Source organism: Photinus pyralis, unplaced genomic scaffold (assembly GCF_008802855.1).
Source record: "Photinus pyralis isolate 1611_PpyrPB1 unplaced genomic scaffold, Ppyr1.3 Ppyr1.4_LG8, whole genome shotgun sequence".
NCBI lineage: Eukaryota > Metazoa > Arthropoda > Insecta > Coleoptera > Lampyridae > Photinus > Photinus pyralis.
In genome coordinates, this window is record NW_022170819.1 from 36,872,911 (window position 1) to 36,896,020 (window position 23,110).

The following is a 23,110-nucleotide window of genomic DNA, read 5'->3' on the forward strand; positions in this document are numbered from 1 at the left end:
TTACACCAGTCAACACACGACCTTTCAACTTCACCCTGATCTACTTTCCAAGGTCACCACAAGGTGGTGAGCGACCTTGAACTGGTCCATGTTCGGCATTGAACATCTACTTACGCCAACGAACCGAAAGCGTACCGAATTTGGTCAATAAAGTGTAGAAAAGTCCTCATTACGCGCGATGTAAGATTTTTGGACGAAAAGAAGCAGGTGAAGTATACCGTCGACGACGTCGTGCCGACAACGTTCACGAAGTGGTTAACGAAAACGTGGCCAGAACTCCGGGTCGGCCCAAAATCGCAAGAACCGGCACGAGAGGGCGCCCTAAGAAGATTTACCAAGTCAGGGAACAGCAAGACGCAGGAAGCTGCACAAGAGCAACAGACATCCCTATGGAAAATCTGGATGAAGACGGCCATGCGGGACGGAACGTCGACGAGTGGCGGAAGAGGTGACATCAATTCTCCGAAACGATACCTTCAAACTTGTCGATCGCCCTCAACGAGGCAAGGTTGTTGGCAGCCGCGTGGTTCTGCGAAATAAATTCAAGCGCGACGGATCCTGGGACAGAAGGGAAGCACGTCTAGTGGCTCAGGGATTCAATCAACGCCCGGGCGTGAATTTTTCAAGGGATTGTTCCATCCGTTTAATGGCGTCTCTAGCGGCCCAACGGACTTTGAATTAATTAACCCGACGTCGCTACAGCTTACCTGAACGTGAGCGAATTTTTATTTAATTTCGTTTCTGGCGCTAAAATGGCGGATTATCTCCCGAAATGGCATTGTTTATTGGTTAACCTTTTTTTGTACTACCCATCCCACGCAATTCAAAAATGCAGGCTTCAACAATCCCAAACCCGCGATTTTTTCCCGCGCCGAATACAGAATCGTAATCTTATATCTCCATTAAAAAGGCTGTAATTTGAGCTACACTCCCATACAAAATGAATATGTAGAAATGACGCAAGTTACGTTGATCACAATCATCAAAATAAACTATTTACATCAATAAAGACCAATATTTGCTCAGTACGCTGCATACAAATTTATAAAATTATAAGACTCATGCCCCTATAAATTCATTAATCAATTAATACAATAAATGGAATAGACATTGACATGGAAAAGTAACGATTATAGTGAAAACCTACCGGTAGCCATTGACCAATGTCTCCTGTGTGATGCCACCCTTGCTCGTCGATTACCTCCTTTGTCTTTTGCGGATCTTTAAAATAACCTTGAAACACGTTGGTACCCTTAACGCAGATCTCGCCTTGATTATTTTTCGCCCAGTACTCCATTTCAGGAACGTCGACTAACTTAACGCAGCAACATCCTACCGGCGGTCCGACATGCCCAGGAACATGATCACCTTGTACGGTTAAAGTAATCGGAGCGCAGCACTCTGTTTGACCGTAACCTTCGACGATCTGAAATGACAACATGAAATCGCGCGACACTCACCTTCATCTTACCAGGCATCCGAGGGCGCAACGAGAAAAGGTTAAAATATTTTCGGCTAAAGGTGCAGACCCGACGAGCATTAATCGTAACCTTCCGCCCATCGCTTCTTGAATTTTACTAAAAACTACTTTATCCCACATACTATTCTTACGAACAACTCCCCTATAAAATGACTATAAGTTTACCAAAAATACAATCAGTGTTCGTTACCTTTTAATTTCACCCTCCTTAGCACTTAGTGCCATATTTAACAACAATTTCCTTATATAGCTACCGGATACTCCACTTAAAGTCTTATCATAAATTCTATTTAATAATCTAGGAACCGCAGGAGTGACTGTAGGACGGAGAGCCTTCATATCGTCCGATAATCTACGTATATCACCCAAAGAAAATCCTACCGCGCCACCCATTAAATACATAGCGTTCTGAAATTAAAAAAAACATTTAAAAAATGGTTTTCAAAAAGACCAAAGTGTACCTCACAACATCGCTCCAACATGTGAGCCAATGGTAAGAACGATATTAAAACATCGTCCACTGTCGGTCTGTGATCGCCCAACTGCATCAGTACTGCGGCCACCGACGCCATTACGTTCTCGTGCGACAGCATTACACCCTTTGGATTTCCAGTGGTGCCACTGGTGTAACATATCGTGCATAGGTCTGATGGTTTCGGGGGCTATAAACCAACATAGTGTTATATTTATCAATAGTTGCAATATTACAAAACCACCAATAACAATCATGAAGCTAAAAAGGGCAAGAAAGTTTAAAGAAAGAGACACAGAAGAACAAGACATGCTTTAACGAAGAATCAACATAGTTATTACCTACAAGGACCCAATTCAAAAAAGCATAGAAGTAGCAAACCTCATCAAAGGGAAGCTAGAATTAAACTCCACGGTAGGTAAGTCTTTTGTCTTTATAGTAGGGAGGAAAAGAGCAAATAATATAGTACCTACCAATAAAACCGGATGCATGGTAAGATAAGAGGCAAATGGAGAAGAAAAACAAATTAGGAAGCACCAGAATAATGATCTAACATGAAAAGAGAGAGCAATCCAGGACTATAAAAAGCCAAAGGAGGGGAAAGCCGAAACTGCATTCATTATAAAAAAGGTAGTAGATGGCGCTGTGTTTGAAGAAACAGGGAAAATATAAACTGCACCAAATCATTGTAAAGTAGAAATATCCAGCACCGCGAATAGAAATAAATCAAATGATTTCACGGTTGGATCTTTGACAGCGTTTTGTTGACTCGTATTTTAACCAATCACAGTGAAGGTCGAACCTTCCCTATGCTTTCTACCGCTTCCTTCTTAAAATGAATAGAGAGATAGTGTAATTTACAAATGGAAACATGAGACCAGAAGACGAAAAACACGTAAGCTATTCGGACGATGGAAACTTTTAATAAAAAGAGAACCTTAACAAAAGGCCTCACTGTATAACAACTGCTTCCTTTTTCAACTTGACAAAACTTTTCCCGTATACGGACAACACGCGGTGAACTTTTCACACAACTTTGGTTAATTTGTTTCAGAAGAAATTTATTATAAAAAAGACGAACTGCGTCTTCAACAAAACAAATAAGGCTGACTGCCCGAGAATTGAGCGTAACCAAAAATTCACGCTCTTCAACCGTCCCGAAACTAGCAGCAGCCGCGTTTCCTCGTTGTCTCCAGGATTTAACGAAACACCACTTCCACCATAAAATAAACTCCTTCAAGAATTTTCAAATAAATCGCCATTCACGACGGAACGCGCCAACACCTGCGTTTTCGTTATGCGCACCAGAACACGTTCGTTAATTAAACTTCGTCTAATAATAAAACTCCTTATCACAAACGACCAGATGTAACATTTTATAAAATACGCAAATTTGACTAGATGTGTTACTTCTAAAAGGTGCGTTGACATGATGCAAGTACGTTGGCGCCAGTAAACCACACGAAAAACAAACACTGAAATACAAATTCAAATCAAACAAACTAACTCTGTGCTTATTGCGTACACAATCTCCCCAGATTTACTTAATAAATTGAAATATACATACAGGGTGTCCCGTCATTATTTTTGGTGTTTAAACCGAGTATACTTAGGGACCAAATTACCAATAGGCCAACACAGCAAACACGAGGAAACAAATTAAAATGGCACATGGATTCGCAGATGTGAAAAGGTGCCGAACAGTAAGAACATATTTCAGCGGGAAAGACCTGCACGAAAGGTAATTGGTGGCAAAAAATCAAATTAACCACGTAATAGTACAACAAAGACATGTAAAAATTAGTGAAAAACACTAAATATAAAAGAGAGGGTCAGATGGAAACTCTAGTTTTCCTAGTGCTCAAGTTTTGAGACTGTTGCAGCCTTGGAAAATGACATGTGTCACAGTAATTTATTTAGAAGACGTGAGGTTAATGTTGGGTGAATGCTTGTTTATTAGTTGGTTTGAATTTCGCGCCAAGTGAGTGCACAGCATGGCGGCCCCCATGTAGGTGTCATTTGTTAATTCAGCATTAGCAGTCCATCTTAATTTATAAGTTCGTGCTTAGAGAACACAAGAAAAAACATAACATGACGAAGAAAGAAGACTACAAGATAAAAAAAGGTAATGCCAGAGAAGTAGAAGTATTAAAAAACCTTGAAAAAAGATTAAAAGAAGGAGAACAAGTATTGACGAGGAATGGAAAGAGATTGAACAAAGCCTGAAACATATACCAGATGAAGTTCTAGGAAGAGAAAAGAACAAATAAGTGGTTTAATGCGCAGGTGTAACGAAGCACCTATTTTCCGCCTTGAAGCTTATACATACTTTCATAACCGCCTGGTACGTGAACACCCGGTATTTGGAGGTGCTTCGTTACGAAAAGTATTATTCCGGAATGATTTATTTCTTTTAGAAGTTGAAGATAGAAGGTGAAGGTAATTTCTAGAGTTGTTACAGCCGACGGTGCCGTAAACAAAGGCTGTAATTAATTCGCCGTTTGCAACCGTTCCCGTCAAGATAGTTCAATCATTTTTGTTGCGTCCGCTCATTTATAAAATGGAGCAAATTCATATTTTAGAATTTCAGTCCCGATAAGTAATTATTAGATGATATCGGTTTCCTATAATTTAAAACCAACATTAAAACTGTAATCTTTTAGCACCAAACGAGATACATTTGCTTATATGTACTGATTAGTCAACCTTTGTTTATACCAAGGGCTGTATTTGGCGGTATATGAGGTTATACTCGTAACCCCGATAGACAAATGGATTTCTCTATTAAATTGTTATTGGTGATTGCTCGTTGGTAAAAGAAAGAACGAAATTGTAACTCACCACCTCCTCATGATTCAACTTAGATCCAAGTAGTTCAACATCTGTAAAACGCACAATATCGATTCCCTTATTTTTCGCCCTTTGCTTCGTCGCCGCGTTAACATCCTTGAAAATTATAATCTTATTTAAACATGACGGAGGACGATCCAGCAATAAATGGCATTTCGCATCATCTTCACAAACGACACACTGTATTTCGGCTACAAAAGGAATATTATCAAAACGTTAGGGCTTGACTTAGTTCACCCACCTTGATTAATAATAAAGGCACATGCATCTGGACCGAGCGTATCATACAAAGGTACCAGCACCATACTGTAGCAGTAAGTCGCTTGCTCCGTAATAACCCATTCTGGACAGTTTTGCGAATATATTCCTATGAACGTCTTTGTGCCGGGAGATAATCCTTGAGCTATTAGACCGGATCCGAAGTTTTTAGCACGTAGCAAAGCTTCATTGTAGTGTAGCCATTGATAAGGTTTGCTGTACGACTCTCTCCAACCTAAGCACGGTCCATTATCTGAAAAGTTATCGGTTATTCGTGATGATGTTCTACATAAAATACAATGAGATGACATGAAAAAACATAAAGGTATAAATGTAGAAGCTACTCCGTTAAATACCTACATTGTTTTGGCACTGCAATAAGAATCTTTTAGATGACTTATAAAAACAGAATGAAAATCTTTAAATTCATTTCTGTTTGAATTTAAAGATTTTCATTCTGTTTTTATAAGTCATCTAAAAGATTCTTATTGCAGTGCCAAAACAGTGTATTTTAACGGAGTAGCTTCTACCTTTATGTTTTTTCATGTCATCTCATTGGATATTTTTTTTTAAATTTTTTTTTGTATTTTGTTTTACATCACTAATAGGTTATCTTGTCCGTCTGTATAGATAATTAAACGTCATTATAAAGTAATTTATATCATCAGTAGGTTAAATGGAAGAGCAGCTAATTGTTACATGTCAACGAAGCTTTCTTTAAATTAATTTTTATGCTGAACTTTGCTTTTAAATGTATTGTAATATACATTTAATAAAGATATTTATTATTATTATTATGGTCGGTGTTTCTTGTGAGAACTCAGGTCTAGCCTGGTTAACTAATCGCTATTTATTATTATTATTATTATTATTATAACAAACACCCGTCAGTATATAGAGTACTTACTTGATTCTTTACTTCCCCTTCTAAATCCATCATATAAGGTTTTTGTATCCTCGTAAAGGTAACTTACGAAATTGCCCTCTTTCGCGTCCTTGCAAAACCTTGAAACTCGAATTTGTTCCGCGCCCTGCAAGCAAAATTAGACGTCAGTTAAATTTAGCACATAAAAGACAACGAAATATGTCATTCGTTGTACACCTGTCACGCATATTAATAATAAATATGCGAGACGAAATCAGAATGAACTTAGTTCATATTTGTGTCGCCGTTCAAATTAGAATCGTTTGAAAAATGTGCCTCGTTAGTAAAAATAGAGGGTACCTTGTAAAAGTATTCGTTTATGTATGCAAGATAATGATTTCTGATGTTGTCTAGACGAATTTTATAATTCACAGGGTAAACAACTCAATTAGATTGTTTTAGCTTATACGACGTTGGGGGCAGTCCACAAGTTTGTCAAACATCGTGGACATATATTGCAACGGATACGCGTCTCGTTGTAGACTCTCAAACTGGAACCTTGGAAGAGGGCCCGATTCAGTTACTGCTTTAATGTATGATTATAATTCTACATTATCATTGGATGGTATCATCTATTCTATTACACAATTATTTTATTTCAGGACGTCATATAACTGAAAGTAATGATCGAAGAGGTTCATATTAAAAGAAACAAAAGAAAACATCATAGAACAAAAAAAAGATCCAATAATACATTAAAAATACAACAAAAACGATATCGATGATAAATTGACGAGAAAGGGAAGAAAAGGTTCCTATCTATCTCGTCCAGATGTTCAAATCGCGCTTTGTGAATACCCCCGCCCGAAACTTCCTTCTGGTGATACTATAATAGCACTTCATCGCTAGTCGATATAAGTAGGTATTGGGGCACTTTGGAGTGGGGAAATTCTGGCGACCGTGGCGTGGGGAAATATTTCGACAGTTGGCGCAGAGTGCGACGTGAACCCAACGTGAACGTGCTGACAAGTTGTTGACAAATTGCAATATGGTCCATAGCGATTTATATGTTTATTCGCGATTCACATTAACACCAGAGGCGCTGATGTAGTTTACAAATTGCGTATATTCGTGGGAGCGGTTTGTAAACATTGAGTTATTCTAGCAGATCAAAATCGATTATGTTTTAAAATAGCTTGCTTACTATTCGTGGCACAATTACACTGACCACAATTTTAACAATAAGTATTCCTTCGATGTGTCGTACTTTAATAAATGACGATTTAAATTTTTCTTACTATTTGCGAAATACCTAATCGCATAATCATTGGTTTACTGGGGTTATTCTATACCCTCCAGGTTCTATATTTTTAACCACAATGATTAGTGCCCTTTATTACTCGTCCTATACATTTTGCGAAGGGACCTTTGAAGGAATGGAATACTTGTCAAAAAAGCAAAATCCGATTTTTTTAAGGTGTAATGAGAGTCCCGAAAGTGTTAAGGCAGTAGGCAGCTCCGGGGGGTATGGAAAACCCCTCGGCCCACAATACTCGAATACTCCCCAGTAAAGAAAATCATGAAATTATTCATATACGGGAGGAGGGGGGGGGCATTTGAAATTACAAAATTACCCCCTACCTCTCCAAATGTGGAGATTGAAGGTTTCAATTTTCGGAAATTCGATAGAGAACAACAATATTAATAAGATCCTTGGGTTATTTGCTAAAAATTTGTAAACCCCTGAGCTATAAAACGAACCACCCTGTATAATCTCGTACATCTAAATTTAGCCGTTTTTAACATATTTTAAATCTTATGTCAAAAATAACGTTTGGCATGATGTGGAACGCCCTGTATTAGTTGGGTGTTGGTCTTTTGATATATACAGGGTGTTACATTTTGTACCATAGATACCCATAGACCAAATACAATGGTCTATGGTTGTACCCAAAAAGATCGGGTAATAGAGGAGAGAAAAACAAACTGGTCTTGCATATACCCTATGTTCAGCGAAGAATGGAACAGCGTGATATCTCGGGAATGCAGATTTTAACATTCTTAAAATTTGGTTATAAATGTAAGCTAGGGCCATATATTTTGTGATAAAAAGCTTTTTAATTAAATGCGTTGCCGTCAGATGGTGCTACCTAACTTAATTGTTTTAAATGGAAAACCTTACTTTTTATTAGATTTTTGGAATGTACAACATATTTGTGATAACTTTATTATAAGTGCTACTATCCTATCTCGTTTACTTTTCAGGAAAATTTTTATCAATTTAACCAATCTACCCAGGTGCCTACGTAAACGCTGACAGAATACAGCCTATGTCATTGATTTGATAAAATTCATCATTAATTCCATTGTTTTAACCATTGATGTAGCTACGCTGGGTATGTGTTAAATTTCTAAAAATTATTTTCTCAAAAAGCATAAAAGAGATAGGTTGGTAGCACTTACAAGTAAAATTATCACAAATATGTTGTAAATTCCAAAAATCTAATAAAAAGTAGAGTTTTCCATTTAAAAGAAGTTCCCGAGATATCGCGCTGTCCCATTCCTCGCTGAACACCCTATATACTGAAAGTCTCAAATGTTTCGTTGGGAAGCTATCCTTAATGAAGTCCACAAAATTGCGTTTCTTATAAATTTTTTTCTCTCGAAAACCATAAGACATATCAAATAAGACGTCTTTGGATAGGATATTGTGTATGCCATTTTTCCTCCACGATGGCGCGCCCCTAATCGAGAATTCTGATGTTAACGAAATTTGTTGACCGCAATTCGTGGGCACACTTTCAGAAAATTTCCTGTATGTTTTAAATGCGAAAAGCTAATATTCGGTAAAATATTTAAACAAGTACAAATTGTGCACAACCCTTGTGCAGGTCAAGCGCATTTTTTTAAAACACCCCTTCCATAAATAAGAAAGTTGGCACTGGACACCCTACACAAAACCAAATTTGGAAAATGGCGCTACATTTGCTTTTATTCCAAGTGGTTATGTATCAAATTTTATTTAAATGCCTCCATAAATAAGAAAGTTGAGACCTTTAATTGGAATACAATGAGAGGTAAAATTAATTTTGAACCCCCCCCCCCAGGCCTCGTCGCTCACTGATCTCGGAAAAACAGTCGCACGGGAAAGTTATAGTTGTACAAACCAATTATTTTCGATGAGACCTTTCATTTTAGAATACCATGAAGGGTAGACATGTGTTTCCCCCCCCCCCCCAATTTTCTAAAGTTTGACTTGGCACCCCTAAAGGCATGCGTACGCAAAATCTGAGACCAATTGGTTGTCGTATGTAAAAGTTACCCACGTTTTTCTTTCAAAAACAGCATCTCAGGAAATAATTCGTGGGGGGGGGGGGGCACAGTGAAATTTGATGAACGTCTTCTGGCACACCTTCAAGGTATAGGCTACCTACTGCAAAAAATTCTAGGACTCTAGGACCATTCCCCTAGATAGATAGATAGATAGATAGATAGATAGTTCGAAACGGTAGAAGTGGGTCCGGATGGACGGACGGACAAAACGCAAACAATAGCACATTTGTTTTAAATGTTAAAAAATGCTCTAAAAAGTGGACCAGTACCCCCTTATTTTTGTTTAAGAAGATCTAGTTTTGTTTTTGAGTAAACAAAAATATTAATTTGTGACATTTAATTTAACTTTTCAAGAAATGCGTCCACCTGCCTGCGCACACATCCTGTTGGAATTAAAGTTATTGCGTTTGATTTCATGTTGGCGTTAACTTTTATTACTTCAGATACAGTCACAATTCTGGCAATCAGATCTTCGGGTATTGTAATGCGGCTCCAGTGTTAGACTACATTCTTAAGATGTCCCCTGAACAAAAGTTCGGAGACCTAGGCTACTGGACCACCCCTTCCAAGTGAATTTCATGCATTCCCCAGAAGTTATGTATGCACTGATTTCGTTAGGAAAACTTCGATGCCTAAGAACTGATCTTACGCACAACGATATTTATTGCCTCAATATTACTTTTGTCGGTTCAGGCTTTTATCAAATGCAAATATTGCCAAGTCTATATGCATCTAATACTCATCTCCAGAAATATGTAAATGCAAGCATGTACATTACAGCTTGTTTATAAAATTTATAATTAGCACGATAAGCAATAAAGTTCGATGTTAGTAAGACATCTATTATTAGATAATAGAAATAACTTCGAAAAGCAACCAAAAAAAACATTGGTAATATTTATCAATCGTCACATGTTTATAGGCCGTTTGCTAAAAAAATGAAATGAAGGTCAATCTTGTAAACATACAGAGTGTTTCGTTAAAACCGCGATAGGTTGACACGTTCAGAAGCAACCTCCGCGTTTACTTGCCAACTATTACCGCGTTGTACTACAAATATAAACTGTAACGGATTGATTTATTTTATACAACAATAACTGACATTAAACTATGAGCAGGTGGTTTATTCCCTCGGACGGCTGCCAAAAAAGTTACCATACAATTGACTTTAAATGAATAATTTAACGTTAGCGTCAATTTCTCCTTTGCGCATGAAAAAGATTTTTCCATTCTTAATAATCCGCTTGTTATGTATACAAAAAATTATTTGGCGGGTGGCCCAATCAAAAATAATAATCCGTACGTCACCGCCCTATTTTTACCGGGGCTTCATTTAACCCATTAACCGATATTCCATATCTTTTTTTGCGTGCTTCGCCCCAAACAAAGAATAATATTATTTTTGAAAGCAATTGTCCGCTCACTTTAAATGCTAAAACCTCAAACATTTTATGAAATTTTGAGTACTCATGAATTGATTACCTAATACATGAAATTTTGCACAATAAGTACATTTTACGAAAAGCATATATATACTTCTCTTATATACAGGGTGACAATTTGAAAACTTACCACCCCCCATATCTTACTAAATAAACGAGATATTTAAAAAAATTAAAATCCGTTTCGGTAATTCGGAGGGGGAATCACAATGACATAATTGGCGACGCACCCCCTCCAACCCCCTGCGCCCCAGCCACTCCAACTTTTAAATCTTAAATAGTGACCCCCCATGTGTGATACGTCGTTGGAAAGCTCTGAAAAAATGCTTTCCAACCATACCAAATAGCATTACATTTAGTTTAGTAATTATCGTGCAAATCAAAAAATAAACTAATATGATACATTTGAAATCTGTCGTATTTAAAACGCAACCGGCGAACATAAACGAACTAAGACAGAGAATAATTCAAGAATGTCGAAATATTGCAAAACCAACATTTGAAAAGGTTCGACAAGAGTTTGAGAATAGATTATAACTGGCGATCAAAAATGAGTTGCTGTCGAGTCGGCTTTGGAAGTTCAAGTTAAATACGATTTTCCATGTAAACAAAAATTTCAAAGGGCAACTCATTTTTGATCGCATAGTAATACTGTCTTCCCAATAACGGAAAACATTTTGAACATTTATTGAAATGAAAGCCAACTTTAGAAAATGTATCATATTAGTTTATTTTTTGATTTGCACGATAATTACTAACCTAAATGTAATGCTATTTGGTATGGTTGGAAAGCATTTTTTCAGAGCTTTCCAACGACGTATCACACATGGGGGAGTCACTATTTAAGATTTAAAAGTTGGGGTGGCTAGGGCGCAGGGGTGTGAGGGGGTGCGTCGCCAACTATGTCATTGTGATTCCCCTCCGAATTACCGAAACGGATTTTGATTTTTTTAAATATCTCGTTTATTTACTAAGATATGGGGGGTGGTAAGTTTTCAAATTGTCACCCTGTATATGACGATAAGTGGTCTGGTTTTTGGCATTGCTCAATTTTATGTCTATGTAGGTAATTTTTCAATGAAATTTCGTACATTTTTGGTATTACGTAGCATAACTTTTGATTAAGCTACTGTAGCGAACACATTGCAACACAGGTATTATTGCACGAAACAAGTTTGTTTGTATTAGAAATAACGAACGGGAGAACTTCGTATATATTATATGACAACATCCATTTGTAAATTAACCAATATTGTGCTCCTAATAAAGATACAAATACCATGAAGTTTTAATGTGTGAAGTGCGGCAAACGTGTTTTGTACGGCATGCTACAATATAAACATAATGACTAGGATCAAAACCAATTCTTTTAAACGTATACGACATACGTACACGCGTTCTCAATAAAAACCAAAATTTTATGCAATGCATGCGCCGCTTTACAACAATTATCGGGTGCAACGTGTACCCTTGTACTGCACGACTCTCCCTCCAGTTCTACTGCGCCTGTTTCTACTATCTCGTTCCCTCGCAATATATTAGTTTCTGGAGCCCTTAAACTTTTTTTAATTTTTTATTTTAGAATAAGCGAATAAACGCGATTTTTTGTAATAACTGTTGTGTAAATGCCCGAATGTAGATAAAAATATATCGTCTTATACTTAAACGTATATTCTTTCACATTTATACACATGACCACATTTGGGTACATTTTTTTTGTAATTAATTCGTAAAGACCCGTACTCGAATAATTTCATTAAAAAAGCGCGAATTTGTTATAACATTTTTCAAAGTTGCCCCAAAAATGTGAACTGACGCATATGCACCGTAGGAACTGATCAATATCATAGTGGCTATGCCTGATTGCATACCGGTGCTATTGGGTCTGGATGTGCAAGTACGTCATGTAGTACGTCCGTTGTTTCGGTTGTATCGGAAGCCCGCTAGTGCGTTTTGTTTCAATTTTTGGGCGAATAGTTCCTGGCGAATGTTTCCTGACTGTTCATTGCGTGTGAAAGCCTAGAGGCGACAGTTTGGTGCGTCATAAGAAAAAATTAATGAGCTATACGTGACCGTTTTGGTGATTCAGATGTGCTATTTGTTTTCTATATCTAAAAATAAATTAACCAGATTGGCGACACCGATTAGCAACCATTTTGGGGAATATTTATATTGGTTGAAGAGAGTATAAGGGAGCCACGATAGAAAACGCCGTGAGCTACGACCGCGCGGAGTCGAAGAAGAAGTCTAAGTGATTCATCTAGATTTTGGGGGTCTGAGTGATTTAATAGCGGGATAAACAATTCAATTTAAACAACAGAAAGTGAACTTCCGTGGTTCGTTGGTGACAGAGATTTTGTATGTTAGAGAACCCGAGACCAGAGTTTATTCGACTGAATTCCAGGCGACTATGTACTGGCCCCAATTCGAACTATACGACCGGGCGCGAAACGAGTACATTAACTTCGGACAAGAAGATACAGAGTGTGCAAGAAAGTATAAGGAAGTGCAATAGTGTATAGAGCAGTACAGAAAAGCATGACAAACCAGAAAGATGCGAAAGTGCAAGAAAGGGTAGCGCAGTTCAAGAAAACACAAGGAAGGTTGGGAGAAACTAAACATCTTTGATTATTCTCTGAAGAACACATGAACATATTTTTAAAAAAATTCGAAAGTGGTACTGGTGAGTGACTACTTCTTTCTCTCACCCTCCGTAGCTCTCTTCTTTTTGTCGCTATGAATTATAGAAAAAAAAACGTACGCCGAGGCAACCGCGTTTCTAAAAGAGAACTTCGGACCGGACCTCCCAACGCACCAAATCTTGAGGAAATTCTTTGGTTCGGACCAAGGGGAGAAGACACTCATAGAAATGCGCCCTAATTGCGAAGATTGTCCGAGGTGTTGCGTCCTCGAATTCGTAAGGCTGTCCCGCGCAGCTCGAAAGGCACACGTAGCAGGAGCCCTTGCCACCAACACCTCTAGAAACACTTCGACGCCTGGAGATCTCAAGAAAGCGCGCTGTGCGTTCTGCAGGAACACGGGGCACGTCCGAGAGGAATGTCGCAAACGAAAGCGACAGGAAGCAACCGCTAAACGTCTGACAGCATAGCCCACCAGGACCATCACGCAAGTCGGAAAATCCACCACTTAGTTCTATTAACCTTGCACTTAGTTGCTATAGTTGTGGAGCCCCAGGGGTAATTCGCAGCAACTGCTCGACATGCAGACCGCCAACCGATATTCTGCACCGCCAATTTCTAGCCCACACCCCCCAACCGACAGTTACTCAAGACAGCTGTCAGTTCCACCAGTGGATGCGCCGTCGTGGATACAGGAGCGAAGCAGATCGGGTGCTCCAGCAACAAGGATACGCATTCGTGCTCCAGACCATTAACTTAAACGTAGCGGACGGAGAAAATCGCCTACGGAAAGCGACGTGCACCACCGTTCCGATCCATTTCGAGCACAAGGTAATACCGACGACATTCTAAGTCATTTCCGGATAGCAGACGCGCACCCTCCTTGAGCTCAAATGTATCTACGACGCCGCATTGGTCCTCAACCTGCCCCAAGGGATGTAGACCTTCGCGGACAACCCCGCCAGGCACTACAAGTTCTTGGGCGAACCAGCGGAAGAATTCTTCCCGCACTTCCGGCCAAGGGAAGCGTACCTATATCCGCGCACTACCATAACGACTGCCACCAGCAAAACGAGACTTGCTCCAAAAGGAACTCGCGCGCATGGGAGTAGTAGAAGAATGGTGGTAGAAGAATACGACTGAACTCCCTCACCGTTGCCGATAGCTATCCTTTATCAAAGATGACCTCCTTCACACTGCGAAAGCGCATGTAATCAGCAACACTGACATAATTTAATTTGATTTTAGTAGATATGCAGCTGAAAGTTCTTTGGGGTTGCCTGATTGTGATAAAATACATAAGGTAGTATCACAATAGGGTTGGTTTGTTCGAAAATTTGGGTGAATGATCCTGACCGTGTACTTGCTTGTGAAGGCTTGGGACGCCAAAAAGCCGCAGGAAATAACGCGTTTTAGTTCAGACTACAAGCGAATTTTGCAGTCGTCATTGTTGCATTGGTTTAACCCGCATATCCTGCGTATATAGACCGTGGCTAACATGTCCAGTCATCATTATTTCCCCAGTTTGATTATCTTCAAGTTTCACACTTGTGTCATAGAGCGAAAATCCTTTCTTGAAGTTACTGTCACGGAGAACAAATAAGCACTTGCTTGAGGAACATAAAATTTTTTATCGAGCACTCTTTCGCCCAATGGCCCTTTTGATTACATTTATGACATGGGAAATTTTGTTTTGCACGATCTGTATCTTTTTTGGATTTCTCACTATTTTGCGTTAGGTGTCGTACTTCATCTTCATTTAATACAGGACAATCGCGCGTACCATCACGATATCATGCGCCCCCAACAACATCGAGTCATACCACTTCCACTTCGGGATCCTCGGACGCCATATTGAATTTTTACGGAATGAGATAGAGGACAAAAAAGTAATTCATTTTAATGCATCGCCATCATGACCATGTTGATTCAGCAAGATCTAGTTACATTTTTAGCGCATTTCCACAAAAATTCAAAAAATGCGCTGTTGTGGCCACTTTGTCCGTCCGTCCGCTCGGCTGTCCGTCCGCTCGTTCGTTGAGACGCTACTAGTTCTTTATCTTAATAGCTATTGTTCTACTTTTTTCGCTATTTGGTTCGTTATGGTGTCGAGGCTTGCACCAAGGAAGGAATTATTTCTGCGTTTATTGCTAAAAAAGTTATTGTAAAAAAACCAACAAACCGTTTTTTACAATTTTACACTTACGATCCTAGAGATCGCTTATAATTTTGTATTGCTGTCTGTCGTCTGTCTGTTGGTCTGTCCGTGTGTTCTTTTGTATGTCTGTCCCTCTATCTGTCGGTGTGAACGATAATTTGGTTTAGAAATGTCCGATAGCTTTTAGATCTCCGTTAGTTATGAACTGAATTGCATGAAATTCAATATGCGCATAGCTTTAGCCATATAATACGCAATTCCAAAAGTTGAGTCGAATCGATTCAAAATTCACAGTGCCCTTTTCGCATCTCGACCAGTTATAAACCGAATTGCAAACTTTTTCATTTATACAAGTATTTGAATGAAATTTGATACATAGGCACTTGGAATAAATGAAAATCTAACGCCAGTTTCAAAATTTTATTTTGCGCATGCGCAGTGCCAACGTTTTTATCTATGGAACCATTTAAATGAAATTTGATACATAGGCACTTGGAACAAAGGAAAATCTAGCGCCAGTTTCAAAATTTTATTTTGCGCATGCGCAGTGCCAACTTTCTTATTTAGAAAAGCATTGAAATGAAATTCTTCTTATAAACTGAAATTGAAGTAGCACGTCAAAAATGGATTGCCCATGTGCAACGCTATCTTTCATATTTGTGGCCGGATTTTTACCATTTTAACAGAAGTTGCATCTTACAAATGGGAAATGAATGCAAGTGGAAATGCGCTTTTTGTAAATCGTTTACGATTACCTACTTTTTAACTTGTTTCTTATGGACGCCATATTGAATTTTTACGGAATGAGATAGAGGACAAAAAAGTAATTCATTTTAATGCATCGCCATCATGACCATGTTGATTCAGCAAGATCTAGTTACCTGAGAAGTGAATGTAAATTTTTTGATTTTGAAACTTTCTTGTAAATTTATGTAAACGTATAGTGACAGACGTCACGATTTTTCTTTTTTTTTGTGTAGCAACCTGTACCTTCTACATCTAGCGCGCTATAGAAGGTTCTAAAGGGAACCGTCCATTTTCGACCGTTTAAGGTACGGAAATTGAAAATGAAATTTGATTTATTCAATTTTTCGGTGATATCTCAGATATTTTCAAAGATTTAAAAAAATCTCAAATGCATTTTTTAGTCAAAATAAGGAGTAACTTTGCCCCCATTTAACATACACTGTATCTCTCATCGTTGCGGGGATCCCAATCGTGAGCCACGAATTTGAACCACCCTGTACACGCCTTATGGCTACTCTGATCATTTTTTTTCAAACAGGAAGCAAAATTTCGATATCAAGCGCCCGTAATCTGGTGCGAAGAAGCGCCCTATTGAAGTTCAGTGGCTCTTTCGATTTAAAGAGCTAAATGGCGAATTCAAACTGCATACGATAATTAAAGAACAGCATAAAGTAAACGTGTAGTTTATTGGCTTTCGCTCAAAATCTTCAAATCATCAAAGAATCAGCTGCCCAATTACGAGACCGAAGTTTCCGCTCAACCCGTCGCATTTTAGTCCAGGGTACTTATTTAGGGGATGATTCAGTACTCTAGTTGAGCGAAATCGTTACCTTTACCACTGCCTATTTAAGATTAATGATTTATTGTATATTCATATTCAACCGAGACCCTAAGTGTTCTAATTTTTATAATTTCATTGTCAATGTGGCCTCAAGCGAAGGCATGACAAATTAAACCATTTCAGGTAAAAAGAAAAGTAAGATCCCGGGTCCGTGCTCCTTTGCGCAAATGTCCACTTAATCATGAGCTAGCCGCCGGCATAAAGTTTTGCTAAAGTTTATCAGTTTTGAAAAATCAAATTTAGAGAGTACCAACAGAGATTATCAACCCATCATTACCTTGTGGCAGAGACCCGGACCCAAATGAAATATCGGTTCCGGTTCTGTTTATACTCGTATTTAAGCGAAAATATTTATAACGGTTCCGGTCCGGTTTCGGTTCTAAAAAGAAATAACGGTTCGGTTCTGCGCATTTTTTTCGGTCCATAATAGTATATTAAAGTACAAGTGTCATTTGACGAAGATTGTCGCACGAGGTAGTTTGCCGCATAAGCCGCGTAGCGGCGAATGCGGCAAAAGCCGAGTGCGACAAGTAGACAAATGACACGTGTGCTTTATACTATTTTTTCTATTTCGACTTTTATTTTAAATAATAAATTATACAAATTATAAATATTGCATTTAGGCGTTGTTAGGTAATTTTAAACTATCATTCAGTGTATGTTGGTAATAGACACAATTCATTTATTTTCACGTTGGCTAACCTGATTCCTGTATTTTCAAACTTCAAACTTTTAATTATTTGGTCATAATTCCATTTTGCGGCAGTTATGATTAATACGGATGACAAACACGTCTCTTGTACCCCACCAGAGATCCAAGAGATTGCCAATGAAGCGACGTTAAATTTACTGCCTGTAAAATCGAAAGTAAAGTACGAGGAGTACAAAATTTTTGAAAACTGGCTGGCCGAGAAGGGAGTTCAAAAAGTAAGCAAGAATGTACTGCTGGCATATTTTACTACGCTAAGTAAAAATAAAAAAAGTTCTACTCTTTGGAGTATATATTCAAAATTAATCGGAATTAATACAATCGGTCAAGTTCCTCGTACGTTATTTACACTTTAAAGGTTATGTTTAGTTTTGATTTGACGGATACCGTTGACAGCAAAAAAGCGAGGGGTACCAATCCAACAAAATAAAAAAAATAATGCGTTTCTATTTCTTTCAGCATCATTTCTGTCTAGAAACGCACGCAAACTGGGCCAATCAAGTACGGTTTTGGTATTGTTTCCACATCGAAATAGAAAAAAGTTATTTTCGGTTTTAGTTTTTCAGAAAGTATGGCATTCAAAAAATTCATTATAAAAACGTGATTTGTTAATTAATAGGTGTGAAGAAAAAGTCATGAATACCAAAACGTGACGTATCGTAAGTGTAGCTAATTTATAACGACGAGGGGAATAAGGGGGGAAGAGGGAAATATGTATTTACACTTAATTTATTACTAAAAAACAGAAAATTTTATTTTCTAAAACCTCGCACCTCCTTTTTTATTTTTTTTTAAGTAGTGGCTAAATTAGCGCCACCGCCACCCGTGATGCCTTCAATTTCGACACCTTATTAAAAATTTATAATCCGCCGATGGCAATTATAGAGTAATATTTTATCAATTTTCAGGACGTGGTTGCCGCCGCGTCCTTCAACTTCCAATAACCTGTTAAGAACCGTAAGAAACCGAAAAGAACCGAAAAAAGTAATATGGGTTCCGGTTCTCAATAAGTTTCCATTTCTGAAGGAATAACGGTTTCGGTGCGGTTTTCGGTTCAGAAAAAAATACCGGTTTCGGTCCGGTCCGGGTCCCAGCCATGTGGTAATTTATGAAGTTGGCTAGGGAATACCTTAAAAATCTATTTCTTGTAACTCTTATGGGCGCAAATGCAAATTTGCTAAATCGGCTTAAATTCAAATCGGACAGCTCACCAAATTTTGACTTTTTATCACAAAAAAACCTCATGTAAACATGAAAATTTCAGGACTATGAGTACAATTTCATAATAGGAACAGATAAGAATAACAAGAGTAATTCAGAATGATGAATGGGTAACGTAAATTATTTTGAGAGGATGCCAACACCTTTATTACTTTATTTAAATCATAATAATTTCAATGTGCTCATAATCGTTAGCGAGGTGAAAATTGCCATTAATTGCTTACTGATTACTACAAAACCGCGAATCTCAAAGTTTATGTAATTAATACGTAATTCTAACATGTAATACCTACTTTGTAGTTAAAAGCATCCGACTGTCGGCTAAACGCGATGGGTGGTCTAATTGGGGGTGTCTTAACGCAGCAACAATCACAGCACATTGTCAAACCGCGAATAAAGTCAAAAACGGTCACAAATCGAAGCTGTCTCACGAAATCTTTATTCACGCACTATAAATAAATTAACCTTTCTTGCACGTCTCATTTCGCGCGGACGAAATATTTCTTTAAATAATCAATTAGTCGAAATTAGAAAAAAGACAATTTGGCGTATTCTCAAAATTAAATATCTCCATTACATAATCAAAAAAAGAAGATTACACTTTTCCCACTAGACTTTTAAAATAGCCGGATTAGGTGACACAAAATTAGAAGTACGGGGAGGTCGACAATTAATACAAAAGGCCATCGGCTCGCCGCTCACATTATCTTAATTAATTTTTCGCGCCGAGATCAAAATTAGTAACACACTTTTGGATGCACTCAAGGTAGTGATGTTTACATCACAAAGTGGCGGACTTGGACTATCTCCATTAACTTGATGTTGTAAGCATACCATGCCGCATCCCACATTGATTCGTAATGGAGGCCGTTAATAGTTCACCATCGAAAATAAAAAGATCACGTGCGCCTAAATTTGTGGATGTCTTATGTCCAAAGCTACATTTAATTGTCTACTAAGTTACAATTTTAACCTACTGCCCCGATTCAGTTTGGAATTTGGCCTCATGATTTTCAAAAATTGGTGCCTGAACAGCCGAGTTATGGCGTGTACACACGAAGGAAGTACTTTTTAAATTACACAACTAGAGCGGAAAACCGATTTGACCCTATCTACGGGATTGTCCTTCAAAGGCAAGAAGTCTTGTAGACATTTAATGGGCGAACGGCTATTAACGATGCGTTAGAAACCAGAAGAGAACTTGTGGCACTAGAGTAGAGGAATTTAAACATTGCGTATCATCGAAATTTACATTTAAATTGGTTAACTGTAACGTAAGGGGCATGCATTTATTTCTGAGTTGTTTATTTTCTATTAGGCTTTGTTTTTTACTAAGTTTCGGAAAACTTTCGAGTCGAGATACCGGGCATTTATATCATATTTCGTCTTCTTAATGAGTGCTATTTAGTTACACCTGCAAATGCAGCAAGAGATAATTCCTTGGAGCATGAGAAAAATCATGGATGCGTAAGTACAACCCCAAACTCATTCATTTCTTCTTGAGAAAACAAGGTGGACATAATTACTTCACGTGATGCAGTACTAATTAACAGCAAATGTGTTTCGCATTTTACGAAGATGGAAGTTGTAACAAAGCACCCATTTTGCGCTGTCAGATCTACCAGCTTTGAGGACCACCCGGTACATGAACGCACGAGACGTGATATAAATTTGGGGCACTTCGTTACGAGAAACCGTAGTTTCTGGACCTATGTAGTTCCTTACTAGGAAAAGGTAAAAGTAAATGTTTTGATTGCTATGGTCGTGTTTTAGCCGTCGATATTGAAATCCAGATGCTGTAACTAATTTGCCGTTTGTAACCGTTCCCTTGCAGCATCCGAAAGCTCCCTTCGATTGGAAGAGGAGGGAAAGTTAATTTTGTATGATTTCAATCAGATCCGAATAGGAAACAACACTTTAAAGGATGTAAAGGAATTTTGCCATTTAGGTAGTAAGGTTACACAAGATAATCGTAGCAAGCAAAATAACAAATCCAGGATAGCGCAGGCTAAAAAAGCATTTGAACAAAAGCGGGACCTGCTGAGATCCGGGATAAATATAGAAATTAGTCTTTATGGTTCAGTGGTAGAGCATTAGCCTATAAATCCGGAGGTCGGGTGTTCGAACCTGGGTTGAGGTGAATTTTTCATCTGTGGCAGAGATTGGAATTTCTTTAGATCAGTTTCTAGTAGAGAGGGGTTAGGGTTAGGACGTAGGCAAGGGTAGTTATGTAGAAATGAAAATATTAGCCAGGATAGGGAAGAGTGGAGGACTGCGTCCAACTAATCCTAGGATTGTGAGTGCCCATGAACCTAGCAGAGCAAGGTCAGCAGAACACAATCAAACATATTGCATAATTAGGTGCTAATTAAGTGCCCTATTCCCGAATTAAATGCTCCTTTTTTATAAATTATGAAAATAGCAGAACATGTAATAATTTTAAAAATGGGAGCATTTAATTCGGGGATAAGGCACTTAATTAGCACCTAATTATGCAATATGTTTGATTGTATTCTGCTGACCTTGCTCTGCTAGGTTAATGGACATGAGTGTGGATTCGAAGAAGAAAAACATGTTGGTTTCCCAATGCTATACGAAAACGAGCATTAAAACTGCAAGGCCGTGGAGTTTATTTCATTATCGCGGACCTTTTGCAATTGACTCAAAATTCCATGTAACAATAGATTATTGAATTTAGATAACGTAACATACATAAAATCAGCCAGAAGGAAATCTGCTCAATATGTAACATTAACCAACGTGAAACTATAGAACACTTATTTTTTCAATGCCCATTCTACAGTCATATTCGTTCAAGCTACCTAGGAGAGATAAACTCCCTGGTTGAGCTGGCCAATGCTCTGGAGTCGGACTCATATAACATACTCTTTTCGATGGGTGGTTTTGTCACCTCTATGTTGAGAGCGCGATCATTCCTATTAAATGAGTAATTTTTTTTAAATATAATTTGTAAAACCACAATGATTCAACTTTTTTTTTTCTCTCATGTCTCATAATTATCTTAATATCTTTATTTTTTTTGTTAAATTGTTTTCGTTAAGGTATTACGCACTGTTTTAGCACGTTTGTACCCTTGTAATAGGAAATTATAATCCTTTAGATACAATAAAAGAAATAATATTGAATTTAGAAATTTCAGTCCGGCCAATTAACCGTAGTTAATCCGTTTGAAGTAAGTTTAGTGTCAAATGACACGCGCTTATTTAACATGATTAGGCTTAGGTTTTTATTATGACCGCAGAAGCCGAGAAATGAATTAGTTCGGCGAGTCTTCCTATATAAGCAAAACTGAATGTTTGTTTGTCTGTCTTATGCCTGTCTACACCGTTCATGCGATTGCGATAAAGTTTCCGTGTTAGTAAAACATTTTCCGAAATTCCCACGGGAACGGGAACAGGAAAAATACAGATTTTGTTTTATAGCCGAAAACATTCCTTTGAAGGTGTACTACCCGTGGTACTCCCAAAGAACTCCCCGAAGTTCCCACGGGAACGGGGCAGGGAAAAAACGGGATTTCCCAAAGACGGTGCGAATTGCGCCGGGACTGCTACTAATAAATAAACGGTACCTTGTAAATGAATGATCTCGTAGCTAACGCTGGTGATACAATAAGAAGGTCGGAACGGGTTCTTAAAGCTGCAGAACCTTCCGACGATAAAAAAATCCTCCAGCGAAATCAAAAGTTCTAGGGTGTACTTTTTGTAGCACAGTTAATCCTTATGTCTATGAATTGCAAGCATGTAAGATCCGAGAACATTTGCATTAGAAATGAGTGGACACCATTTTTATTCTCAGTAAAGAAGAAATTTGTTTACTAATTTTTCGCTCTAATCGGCAGTTAATGTTTTTTCCACTGCGGGCACATTTGCTAATTTCGGAGATTTACGTATTCCAACAATCAAGTTTAATCCCCCTTTGTTCACTAACGGCGCAACATCAGAATTTTATTGTAGCAACAATTTAATTGATTTTCCCGTCTAATTGCTACGCAAAAGATTTTAATTAAATAACCCAAATTTACTCAGTAAAACACAAACCTCTTCTGTAATTATAAGTATAACCCCGCGCGTATTT

General features: G+C 38.1%; 1 protein-coding gene across 6 annotated transcripts in view; it reads right to left on the bottom strand.

Annotated features, from left to right (window-relative positions):
• LOC116178031 (long-chain-fatty-acid--CoA ligase 6) overlaps positions 1-23,110 on the bottom strand; it is a 39,305-nt gene that overhangs the window by 3,712 nt on the left and 12,483 nt on the right. For 5 of the 6 annotated variants that reach the window (XM_031497290.1, XM_031497291.1, XM_031497292.1 and 2 more), the window contains exons 3-9: positions 5,968-6,091; positions 5,044-5,313; positions 4,794-4,993; positions 1,942-2,142; positions 1,671-1,888; positions 1,472-1,622; positions 1,148-1,426 (exon numbers count right to left, since the gene is read on the bottom strand). In XM_031497290.1, coding sequence (XP_031353150.1) covers positions 1,148-1,426; positions 1,472-1,622; positions 1,671-1,888; positions 1,942-2,142; positions 4,794-4,993; positions 5,044-5,313; positions 5,968-6,091 — 1,443 coding nt within the window. Of the gene's footprint in view, positions 1-1,147; positions 1,427-1,471; positions 1,623-1,670; positions 1,889-1,941; positions 2,143-4,793; positions 4,994-5,043; positions 5,314-5,967; positions 6,092-19,308; positions 19,805-23,110 lie in introns of those variants that run through there. The other variant, XM_031497294.1, reaches the window with a different exon arrangement.